This window comes from Oncorhynchus tshawytscha, linkage group LG10 (assembly GCF_018296145.1).
Source record: "Oncorhynchus tshawytscha isolate Ot180627B linkage group LG10, Otsh_v2.0, whole genome shotgun sequence".
Classification (NCBI taxonomy): Eukaryota; Metazoa; Chordata; class Actinopteri; order Salmoniformes; family Salmonidae; genus Oncorhynchus; species Oncorhynchus tshawytscha.
The window spans coordinates 43,166,799-43,179,421 of record NC_056438.1 but is presented as its reverse complement, the minus strand read 5'-3'; the positions used below and the strand labels follow the sequence as shown (position 1 = coordinate 43,179,421).

The 12,623-nt window shown below is 40.5% G+C and overlaps 1 protein-coding gene across 2 annotated transcripts; it reads left to right on the top strand.

Moving 5' to 3' along the window:
- The first annotated feature begins 4,162 nt into the window (after positions 1–4,162).
- LOC112260222 (plasminogen activator inhibitor 1 RNA-binding protein) lies at positions 4,163–12,104 on the top strand. Of its 2 annotated transcripts, none has more exons than XM_024435158.2 (9): positions 4,163–4,546; positions 5,896–6,082; positions 6,379–6,519; positions 6,629–6,697; positions 6,856–6,933; positions 7,294–7,495; positions 7,996–8,049; positions 8,260–8,460; positions 10,471–12,104. In XM_024435158.2, the coding sequence occupies exons 1-9, from the start codon at positions 4,291–4,293 to the stop codon at positions 10,528–10,530; spliced, it is 1,248 nt and encodes a 415-aa protein (XP_024290926.1). In that variant the 5' UTR covers positions 4,163–4,290; the 3' UTR covers positions 10,531–12,104. The 2 variants fall into 2 exon arrangements, with proteins under 2 accessions (XP_024290926.1, XP_024290925.1); XM_024435157.2 differs by having other exon boundaries at positions 5,893–6,082.
- The last annotated feature ends 519 nt before the right edge of the window (positions 12,105–12,623 follow it).

Genomic DNA, 12,623 nt, shown 5'->3' with positions numbered 1-12,623 from the left:
AGATGTACAAAGCTTGTAGCGTCATACCCAAGAAGACTCGAGGCTGTAATTTCTGCCAAAGGTGCATCAACAATGTACTGACTAAAGGGTCTGAATACTTATGTAAATGTGATATTTTAATTAGCAAAAAAATCTAAAAACCTGTTTTTGCTTAGTGATTATGGGGAATTGTGTGTAGATTGAGGGGAAAAAAACAATTTTAATCAATTGTAGAATAAGGCTGTAACCGAACAAAATGTGGAAAAAGTCAAGGGGTCTGAATACTTTCCGAAAGCACTGTATATAAACGAAACTGTTTTATTCAGTGTGTTTTACTCCATGTGAATGAAGAGAAATGGTATTCTCTGTATAAGTTGACCATAGCCATGAGGGACTAGTAGTGGTTTGAATAATGTCTCTCTATTTGAGTGAATACTCTATAGAATCATCTGTTTGCATTGACTTTTTATCAGCCACCATTTTCAATAGCCTCCCTAGTTGAGTAGAGGTTTCCCCATTTTCAAGCACTTCATAATTTGATCTTGGTTAGTGTACCCTAGCTAGGCTACATGAGTGCTCTTCCTTTTGTGACTATGACAGGAACATGTACAGTAGGCACTCAAGTAGATTAAAATATGGATGAAAGAATATATTAAAACAGAGACTGCAACTTGAATACTGAAATCCACTGAAAATACTGGAACACTAAAAGCAAATGCTAAAACTGAAACTGATACACCTGAAATGGTTCATGGACATTTGTTAATGTCTCAGAAACAAGCCTGTACATTCCTGCTGCTAACTCAAAGAGCTAAATGTGGTAGACTGTCAAGAGCGTTTGTGAATTATCAAGCACAAATAGCAATAACTGACCAGAACTAGGCAAAGCACTCCTTTGTATTTGCTTGGTAAGATGAAGAGTTGTGAGCTGTTGAACTTTTATTGAAATGAAAGATTTCTTTGCATTATTTATGTGTAGCTTGTTTGAATGAAAAGTTGATTTGACGCCACCACTCTTCAAGCTAATGCTGACTTTGGTTCAATTTCTGACGTGTTCTTATCTGCAGTGCCTTTAGAAACTTTTTCCACATTTTGTTGTGTTGCAGCCTGAATTTAAAAATGACTAAGTTTATAGAAATGTTTTACAAATGAATAAAAAAATTAAAAGCTGGAATGTCTCGAGTCAGTAAGTATTCAACCCCTTTGTTATGGCAAGCCTAAATAAGTTTGGAGTAAGATTTTGCTTTACTTAATAAGTTGCATATGTGCAATAATAATAATACCTAATCTCTGTACCCCACACATTCAGTCGAGCAGTGAATTTCAAACAGATTGAACCACAAAGACCAGGGAGGTTTTTGAATGCCTCGCAAAGAAGGGCACCTATTGGTAGATGGGTACAAAAAACAGACATTGCATATCCCTGGTGAAGTTGTTAATTACACTTTGGATGGTGTATCAATACACCCAGTCACTACAAATAATGTTTATTTTGTATTTTTTTCTCACTTTTTTTCTCTCCCCAATTTGTAGTTGTATGTAGTCTTGTCCCATCGCTGCAACTCCCATATGGACTAGGGAGAGGTGAAGGTTGAGAGCCGTGTGTCCTCCGAAACATGACCCCGCTTCTTGACACAATACCTGCTTATCCCAGAAGCCAGCCACACCAATGTGTCGGAGGAAACACCATACACCTGGCGACCGTGTCAGCGTGCATATACCCTGCCCACCACAGGAGTCGCTAGAGCGCGATGAGACAAGGACATCCCAGCCGGGATGGCTGTGATAGGATAAAACTGACGATGGATCAGCAACATTGTAGTTACTCAACAATACGAACCTAATTGACAGAATGAAAAATATTCCAAAACATGCATCCTGTTTGCAACAGGGCACTAAAGTAGTACTGCAAAAAATGTGTCAAAGCAATTAACTCTTTGTCCTGAACACAAAGTGTTGTATTGGATTTGCACCAAACACAACACATTACTGAGTACCACTCGACATTTTCAATCATAATGGTGGCTGATTATGTCATGGGTATTCTTGTAATTGGGGAGTTTTTCAGGATAAAACATCAACGGAATAGAGCTAAGCACAGGCAAAATTCTGGAGGAAAACCTGGTTTTGCCTGCTTTCCACCAGACAATGGGAGATGAATTTGCCTTTCAGCAGGACAATAACCTAACACTTAAGGCCAAATCTACACCGGAGTTGCTTACCAAGAAGACAGTGAATCTTCGAGTGACTGAGTAACAGTTTTGACATAAATCTACTTGAAAATCTATGGCAAGACCTGAAAATGGTTGTCTAGCAATGATTAACAACCAACTTGACAGAGCTTGAAGAATGTTGAAACTATTAATGGGCAAATGTTGCACAAACCAGGTGTGGAAAGTGCTTAGAAACTTACCCAGAAAGAATCACAGCAGTCATCGCTGCCAAAGGTGTTTCTACAAAGTATTGACTCAGGTGTGAATACTTATGTAAATGAGATATTTCTGTATTTAATTTTCAAGAAATTTGCAAAAAAAATCTAAAAACATGGTTTCACTTTGTCATTATAGGGTCTTGTGTGTAGTAGATGGGTGAGAGAAAACAAAAACTATTTCATCCATTTTTATTCAGGCTGTAACACAACAAAATGTGGAATAAGTCAAGAGTTTGAATACTTTCTGAAGGCACAGTATGTAGTCAAATGTATAACCATTGCCAATTGTATTTCAGTCTAAAATCAACATTTCCCAGTTAGAATGTTTTCAAATGGATATTTCATTGGCTGAATTGTTCAACAACAGGGCAACAGCAGATGGTCTTGTCTGTATTGCAGAGCATGTGAGCTGTGTAGGCCCAGTTTACTGGTGTAACAAAGACACCCGCCCTGTTTTTACCTGATACCTGTATCATGTTACACACACACCCAGGTTTGCTGTGGTGTGGTGTGGTGTAGCCTTACAAACCATGATTAGGGTTATTTGGGTGGTGTGGTTTGCCTTAGGCCCACACCAATTATCTCTATCTTATGTGTTCCTTTTGTTATGTCACTTCATTCATAAAAGATGATGTGGTGATGGATAGTGTCACTCACACCAAATGCAACAGTATTTTGAACAATGAGGCTAATATAGGAGTAATATACCACTACTAAAATGGGTCTCAGGTCAAATGTGAATCATATTGTACTGTAGGTCTAAAGAGAAATACAGTAGCACATAGGATATAATGCCAGTTCCAACATGACATGGATACTTCCAAGTTTATTGGTGCAAGATGCTTGTAATGTCACCGTTATCATACATGGCACACATTTCACTGACACCACTTTAGGGCGTTATGAGGAGAGGCATTTGCTTGCCAAATTGCTTTGTCACAGTTGAGTCATGTGAGTGTCTTGCTCATGCGTTAAAACTCTGTAGTAGACTTATGTACAAACAAATAATATGATTCCTTCTACAGGGGCTAAACTATTACAAGGATATTGTATTCATAGAATAGAAAATTATAAAAGCTAAATTAACATGGCATCCAATATGTGACCTTGTCGCCAACAGCTGTGTTTGGCTGGATAGTTGAGTTCCAAAATTCCCGCTGATAGGTTACAGAGAAATGACTAGTCAGATCAAATCAACTTAAATTGTATTGGTCACACACATATTTAGCAGATGCTATTAAGGGTGTAGTGAAATGCTTGTAAATAGACAGCTGCATGACACTACCAGCTGTTCACAACATTTCCCTGCCTGCCCTCTACACACAAATTTGTTTTCTGCTTTTTATAAACCTACAAATCCTCCTTAATCTCCAGAACACACAGAGAGAGCTGCTGATATTGGGATTTGGAAATGCTTCACTTGGAAAAAGGTCCCCTCTTCCCCTCACTGTCTACATTTCCTGAAAAGCATTAACTGCATATTGGATATTTATTATTCTCTTCTAAACAATAAGGCAATAAAGGTTTTTATTGGTCATCAGTATATTTATTGTTACCGACCTACAGTGCATAGGCATTTTGTTTTTGTCAATTAACGTAGCAAATATATGTCATGGCTAATGCGATATAGGAATAATTCAACAGTTATCACCTGACACGTGAGAAAATGTGCATGTGTTTACAAACAGCATATTGTGACACCCTGCTTGGCAAGATAAGTACATACCCCATATCATATGGCGCACTACTGAATGTCCCGGATATTCCTCGCACCGGAAGAGAAGGGGTACATTTCCCAGCCATCTTGTGGCAGTATCTAGCGAATTGTTCGCAGCCAGCCTCGTAGAATCGGAGGTAAATCCCGCTGAAGGGGCGCCATCATGCCCGGACAACTGCAAGAAGGCTTCGGCTGCGTCGTAACGAATCGGTTTGACCAGCTATTGGATGATGAATCAGATCCGTTCGAGGTGTTAAAGGCGGCGGAGAACAAGAAGAAAGAGGCGGCCGCAGCTAGTATCACCAAGTCTGCAGCCCAAGCTGCCAAGCAGCCCAAGAAAGAGTCACAGAAGGACAGGAAGAATCCGCTCCTTGACAAAAAAGATGAAACTCAGGCTCCAGTACCTCCGAAGAAAGAAGGTAAGGTTCACACTCACACGTTGGTATTGCGTTTTTTAAATATTTCAAAACCTGCAAAAACCTAGCCAGCTTGGTAACAACAACATGATGAGGGTCAACATGGTACCTGTCCTGTTGTGATCAATTTAGACGGCAACAGAACCCACTGCAAACATGCACATATCCAATGCATGATTATTGGACAGGTTAATCATGCATTGGATATGTACTGTATATCACCCAACAGTGCACTCATGCTAACCTGTCGCAGATATGAATTCCACCTGCAGGATGTGGATTGTTCTTAGATACTCCAGTGGTAGTTGCGCAGTAAAATGTGTTTGTCATGAAAAAGCTCGAGTTTGGTGGGCATGTATATGAATTAGATAACTTATTTCTTTGCTGACGAGCTGGCTCGTCTAGGATTTGCGGGGCATGTTTGCTGCGCAGTTAGCTAACGTTAGCTATTCTTCAAAACACTGATGCGACTAAACTGTATAAAAAAATAATCTCGAGTTTAACGTCAAGGCCCGTGCGTTATCCTGCAAGTACATCATTGGGTAGGTATCTAGCCAACCAAAGTCCCATGCTGGTGGTTGTTCCAGCATTTTGGTAGAAACAGGCCAACACAGGTAGAAAACCTTGCACCGTTTAATTGATCTAGTTAATGCATAGTTAGCACTGTTTTGTGTTGTTGGTTCAAACGGTTTGTGCAGTAACGTGTTGTGACAGTCGTTGACAGAACGTGCTGGCGTTTATCTTTGCAGAAGCATTTCCAAACAGATCATCTTAGCTACTTTCGTTAGCTACTAATTCAGCTAAGTTACTAGGATTTCGTCTACGTGCATGCGCTGTATTTTTTGTAAACAAGTGATTTGGCCAGATGTCCTCAACTACACAAATATAAATACCATGCCTACATGCACTGAAAGCAGGCGTGTCTGCCTTGAGTCAAGAGTGCATGCTGTCAAAGTAATAAACCACGACAGGGCGTAGCTAACACTCCACACCCTCATGAGATAGGTCATACCAGACGAAGCTGATTAGCTAACACATTTGCTGACAACTGACCCATATTTCATGTTAAATGCTTACTTGAAGCTCCTCGTGCAATTCGTCTCTAGTCTAGACACCAGCGCATTATACCACCCTTGGTTGTATTATACTTTTTGGTTACACATTATTTGGCTCCAACACCCATTATCAGACCAAAACATGTTTTAATCAAAAGGTATTATTGATTGAAAGAGTGGTGAATGTTCATGGGATTTTTCACTGCACAACCCTTTTCATTTGTCTCTGTAGTCATCTCTGGCCAGTGCTGAGTGATTGGCCACATCTAAAGCCTCCATGTGTTGTTGTGGTAGCAGTTATCAGGCGGGTGGGCCGAAGGCCGGACCAGCAGGGCCAGCCTGGCACCCAGGGCGGGCAGGGGGAGGGCCGGCCCACCGGCGACAGGAGGCCGGACAACAGGAGACCCCCACGCGAGCGCCGCTTCGACAAACCCCTTGAGGACAAGCCCGACGGTGGAGAAAGAGGAGAGTTCTCTGCAGACAAGTGAGTAATTGCTGTAGTAAATGACAATGGTCAGCATTTTTTTGATAATAAGGGTTGGTAATGTAAATCTGGTTGTCTAGGACGCACTGTATGCTTCAGTTTGTTACTTGTTAAGTGTCAGGTGGCACCAGACTTTGACTGTGGTGTAAAGAAAAAAGTCTAAATTCAAATCATACCTATCCTTGCATGTTTTTTAAATTTATTTTATTTTTAACTTTCAATAAAGTATTATTCATAGTCCTGAGCTGCTCCTATCTGCCCTCCTTGATGCAAAGTCTGTGTGTGTCCCTCATCAGGCCTCTAGGAGACCGGCCCCCCAGAGGGCGTGGTGGCAGCCGTGCTGGGCGTGGTGGGCGGGGACGGGGCATGGGCCGGGGCGACAGCTTCGACTCCCGCGGCAAACGGGACTTCGACAGACACAGCGGTGGCGACAAACCGTGAGTCATTTCTGCTCCGAGTCCTCAAAGGACTTTTTGGGGGATTTGATCTTCAGATGCTCTGTGACTAGTGATGGTAGCGCATTTGGTTTCATGTTTGTCTCAACAGTCAGAAATCTGAGGAGAAGCGTGGCGGGAGTGGTGTTCACAACCGGGGAAACCCCAAGGACGAAACGAGGTGGGTGTTCAAAAAATCTGAACCTATTTCCTTAAATGGAGACCGATCAAACCCATTATGTGCAAGGTCCTACACGGAGGAAGTCCTGGCTTTGTTGATATTGACTGATTTCTGCTTTTGCCCCAGAGGGGATGAATAAATTGAATTTCTGTTCCCAGTGTTGATGCCGAACAGACTACTACCCCTGAGGAAACCCCTGAGGGAGTGGAACACAACCCTACTGACTCTGAGAATAAGTGAGTACCCTCCTGGACTTGTCCAGTTAACCCCCCCACACACCCCAGGACTGCTGCTCTGACTGAAACGGGATAACCAACTCATTTCTCTCCTTTTCATTTAACCTTTATTTTTACAGGTTAAATCAAATTTTTGCAGGGGAAACCTATTCTTGGAGTTAACATCACTGTACCGGTTCACTGGGGTGCTCCATTCATACTGCTTCATTCAGTCTGATCTCAACGTTCAATTCATCACATGGTCCACAACGCACGTAGCACTACAGTCAATCTAGAAGAAATCTAAAACGACAAACCCAATTGGAAAGCTAACAGACTGGTAATGGCTTGCGGTAACAGATGCGTCTCCGTCTCTTCCAGGGAGAACGAAGTAGAGGAACCTAAGGAGGAGGGCCCCAAGGAGATGACCCTGGACGAATGGAAGGCCATGCAGGATAAGGAGCGTGCCAAGGTGGAGTTTAACATCCGCAAGCCCAACGAGGGCGCTGACAGCAAGTGGAACAAGGGCTACATGCTGCACAAGTCCAAGAGCGAAGATGTCAGCGACGAAAAGCCTAAAGATGTAAGTGACACACACTGTGCCAAATGTTTGCTTATCTATCGCTGCGCTGTCATGTATATTTAATGTTTTGCCGTTGTATTTAGTTGTGTTTTTAACATTTCATTATTTTTTTCACCCCTATATTTGAGCAAAGTATGTGTTATTTAGATTAAGGATGTGACTGAATCGTTTAAATTTGTTTTCATTTAAAATCTATTTGAGGTCAAAATGTTCAAGAATGTTCAAGGTGAATGTTCAAGAAGTGTAGGATTAGCTGTACTGTTGCGTTTCAAGTTTGGAAAGGAGTTGCAATTAGAGAAGTTTGATTCTTATTGACCAACGCTAAAGAAGTATGCACATCTTTAAGGTATTGATTCATTGTTGTTTTGTTTATGTATTAGCCACCAAAAGGGCTGATATAAACCAGATCGTAATGCAAACCAGATAAAAACCCTCCCCATGAGGCTGTCATTACAAAAGTGCTCGGTCTTATTGTTGGTCCTTTCTCTTGGATGTTGCAGAGACCAGCTGTGATTGATACTCCGGAGATTGAAGAGTTGACCCCCTTGTTCAAGGTACCCGTTTCATATATATTCAACCCATGACAGTTCTGATAAAACAAGCCTTCATCTACACATGCATACACATTGGCATAGTAGTTAAATTATGTCGAACAATAGTTAGTATGTTGGCTATTTGAGTTTACATGGTTGCATGAGTGGACTCTTGTCTAAATGTAAAACTCTAGCTCTGACTAAATGTAAACAAAGTCAAATCTCCATCAGGGCAACCCTGATGAAATCGGCCCGGACCACCACTTCCGCAAGCCCGCCAACGACATCACAGCCCAGCTGGAGATCAACTTTGGAGACCTGGGCCGCCCTGGGCGCGGGCGCGGGGGAGCCCGTGGAGGAAGGGGAGGCCGCGGTGGAGGAGGCGGCCGATCCGACCGTCCGGTTCGCGCAGGGGGAGTTCGACCCGAAAAGGTAATGCTAATTGAGGCTGTTGTAACTGACCACAAATGGTTGTAAATAATGATCACAAAAGGCTACGCTTACTAGGGCCCTATAAAATTAGTTTTATTTTTTTGCCTGATTCCGTTTAATTTTTCCCCAAGTCCCATTTTCCAGGTTTCCGTTTTCCCCGTTTTTTAGGTTCTCTCTCAAAATCACACTTGTTGATTTAAAAAAAAAAAAAAAAAAAAAAAGAACAGAACATCCATTTATTTGTAAGTTCATAACAATGCTTAACCTCTCTAGGGTATGTGGGACGCTAGCGTCCCATCTGGCCAACATCAGTGAGGTTGCAGAGCGCCAAATTCATTACAGAAATGCTCATTATAAAAATTCAGAAAACAAAACATATTTTACATAGGTTTAAAGATGAACTTCTTGTTAAACCAACCAGTGTTAAATTTATAAAATGCTTTTCGGCAAAAGCATACCTAGCCCAGAACATAGCCCAGTTGACAAATTATTACAAACAGTAACCAGCCCAGCAGAAGCGTTACAAAACTCAGAAATAGAGAGAGAACTAATCCCTTTGATGATCTTCATATGGTGGCAATCAGAAGACATTCTTTTACTCTAAATGTTCCTTTTGTTCGATGAAGTCTCTTTATATCCAAAAACCTCAGTTTTGTTAGCTCGTTTTCTTCAATAATCCACAGGCACAAACTCGGTCAAAACAATCAGATATAAAAATCTAATTTGTATCTGTAAAGTTCATAGAAATATGTCAAACGATGTTTATATTCAATCCTCAGGTTGTTTTTTAGCCTAAATGATCTATAATATTTCAACTGGACAATAACGTCCTCAATATAAAAGGTAAAAAAGAAATTCACATGCGCCTGAAAAAACTCTGCGACACGTTAGGGTCCACTCCTTCAGACTGGTCTTACTCCCTCATTTATAAGAATACAAGCCTGAAACTATTTCTAAAGACTGGTGACATCTAGTGGAAGGCATAGAAACTGCAACTGGAGTCCTAAGTCAATGGATACTGTAATGGCATTGAATAGAAAACTACAAAACAAAAAATAAAACTACTTTTGAATGGATTTTTCTCAGGTTTTTGCCTGCTAAATCAGTTCTGTTTATACTCAGACACTTTTAACAGTTTTGGAAACTTTAGTGTTTTCTATCCAAATCTACCATTTATATGCATATCATATCTTCTGGGCCCGAGTAGCAGTCCGTTTTAATTTTGGCATGCTTTTCATCCAAAATTCCCGAATGCTGCCCCCTACCCTAGAGGTTAAACCACATCAAGAGACCACTTTTGAGGTCTGGGGAAAAAATAATACATTTAGATTTGGGGTGTTAAACTTAATGCAAGTGAGCACCAGCAAGAGGTCGTTGTTTGTTTTAGCAGTCTTTCTGTAGTGCTCCTGTGATTTCAGAGGTTGCAAAACAAATGACCGCTGATGCAAATAATCACAATGTCATTCTGCCAAGTAGGCATAGAGTACTTTGTAGTCAACATTTTAATTGAGATGGTTTTTGGGAAAGCCTTTCCATCTCTACCAGGTTATTATTAACATCATCGCTATCGGCTACACAAAGTGTAGACATAACGTGCACACACAGACAGGAGCGTTCCTGTGCTGTTTCAAATTTGCAGGAAAATAAGAATCCGTAACGTATTTTGTCCATGTCTGATGATTAACTTGGGCTAATGTAATGCATTTCTGAATAAGTTCAATACATTTAGTTGATTTCTCTACAAAATTCAATACATTTTTGAATATTGTTGAATTCCGATTTAATGTCTGGATTCCGTGACTCCGTCCGCGTTCTCCGCAACGCAGCTTGTACAGGACCCTAGATTACTGACCACAGAAAGCTGTTTTCACTGAACACAAAGTGAAATTCTGTGCTGAAGTTGACTATTGTTTTGAAATGTGTTGTTCATCTATAATCTCCCTACTGAACATGACCCAGTATTCTCTGAGCTTTTATAAATGCCTTATTTTTTTCTCTCTTGGTCCCCAGCCAGGTGGAGTGTCTGTTCCCAATGTTGACGACCCAGAGGCCTTCCCAGCCCTGGCCTAAGACTTCAGCATCGCCACCAGCCCGCTCCGTCAGCGCCTCCGCCCCCCTCCTATGAGGCTTGCATGCTTACAACTTCAAGTATATGAGAGAAGAGAAAAAAAAGGAAATGATTTTAATGACGAAAAGAAGACAGTCATCCATACCATTCACAGCTGAGGACTGAAATTTTAACCTGTTTTGAAAGGACTGATAAAAAGACAAAAAAAAGAGGAAAAATTACTTCTCTTGTTACACTGAAGCAAGTTATTGGTAGAAGTTTTGTATTTAGAGACAAGATAGCAGGGATGTTTTCATATATTATTTGTTTTTTTCAGAGATTATGCGTATATACTTCATGGATATTTTTTTTTGTATTGCTGCTTGAATATATGCATTTCCAAGATTGAGGTTGAAGTGTGTGTGTTCCTCCTTAGGCTTTGGCTGGCTTTCCTCATGACTTTACCTGAATATTTTGTGGTCATCTTAGACAAGCTTTTATTTTGAAGGGGTGACTTAAGTCATGCATTACTCAGATGTTAAACTTAAAATATGTTTTAGTACCTTTGTACTAAATCTATGAACTGTCTTTTTAAAAGTAGTGACTCCTTATAAGTGTAATGTTTCTGCTTGTTATGCAGTGAAAGTTGATGCCTCTGGTTTCCTTTTATTTTCCTATTGATAGCTTGGCTCTTATTTTTCTGGTGGACCAGTGGTTGGTGTGTTTTATCCCTGGTCCAGATGTTACTACCTGTGTCTTTAGGGCAGCCATGGCCCAAATGTGTATCTAGGCTGGTCCTTGTAGGTTGTACAGGCTATACTATTAGTAACCTTAAGACCACTATGCGAATATATTGTATTTTGTTGTGTGTGTGTGTGTGAGAGAAGGTGTGATTGGGTTGACTGTGAACAATAATTACTTAAACACTTGAAGTACTCCCCTGCCACGAACTTGACATTCTCCAGGAACTTGACCACAAGTTCAAAAGCAGCTTGGTTTGGCCTGAAGTAGTTTTTATTTCTGAGAACATAGAAACGACTATCTAGGTAAGATTGTGGACATATCTTGCAATTAGGGTATTTGATAAATGTAGTATTTGTAGTCCAATCTTTTAGAGTTTGCAAAGCACTTGTTCCTATCAGCACCAGAACTGAAGTAACGCCCTTTTTTTTTATTTTTTTTATTTTTCCCTCTTGTGATCATCTTTGCTGTTATTTTTGCATTTTGTTATAATTACTACAGCAGCACTACAGCATAATTTGTCTGAAAGAAATGTGCCGTTCAATGTGGAGCAATCGAGTGCTACAGAATGTATGACTGCTAATCGTGCTTGTAGTCATCTGTGTCTTGCATTTCCAGGCCAGGTTTTATTGTACCGAAGTAGGTATACTTCACACATTGGGTTTGGGGAAGGGGTACATTTTACTATTTTAAGTGACTGAAAGCTTTATATTCCAATGCTCTGGAAAGACTTGCTGGTAATACAGGGACACAGGTGACTGGAGCAAACCTTTTGTAGGACTGTTTGAGCCATTTGACGGTAGACTTTTCTGCAAACATCCCTGTTCTAATAAATTGCTTAGAGGTGTTAAATGTATTCTGCCCCTGGCAGTGAGTTGTGTGAGATCATTACTGTGACTTTTAAAAAGAACACTCTTTAAAAAAAAAAAAGTGTTTTTCTATATTCAGGCTGTGTGTGATTTTTCTTGGGGGGGGTATTATTCAATGTCGTAAGATCGATAGGACTGCATATGGTAGCAGATTACATTGTCAACACAGAAATTATGTTTTAGGTTATATCCAGATAGCACATTTTAAAGGCCCAGTGCAGTCAAAATGTGATTTTCCTTTGTTTTTATATATTTCTACACTGAGGATGGAATAATACTGTGAAATTGCAAAACAATTATGATAATGCCCCTTTTTGTGTAAGAGCTGTTTGAAAAGACTGCATGAATTCAGCCTGTTTTGGTGGGATGGAGTTTTGGCCTGCCTGGTGACAACACAATGAGTGAATAGACCAATAAGAAAAAGTTCCAAACTTTTCTGCCAATAACAGCTAGTTTTCCCCTCCCTCAGACCACTTCCAGACAGTCCTAGCTAAATTATTGTTTGA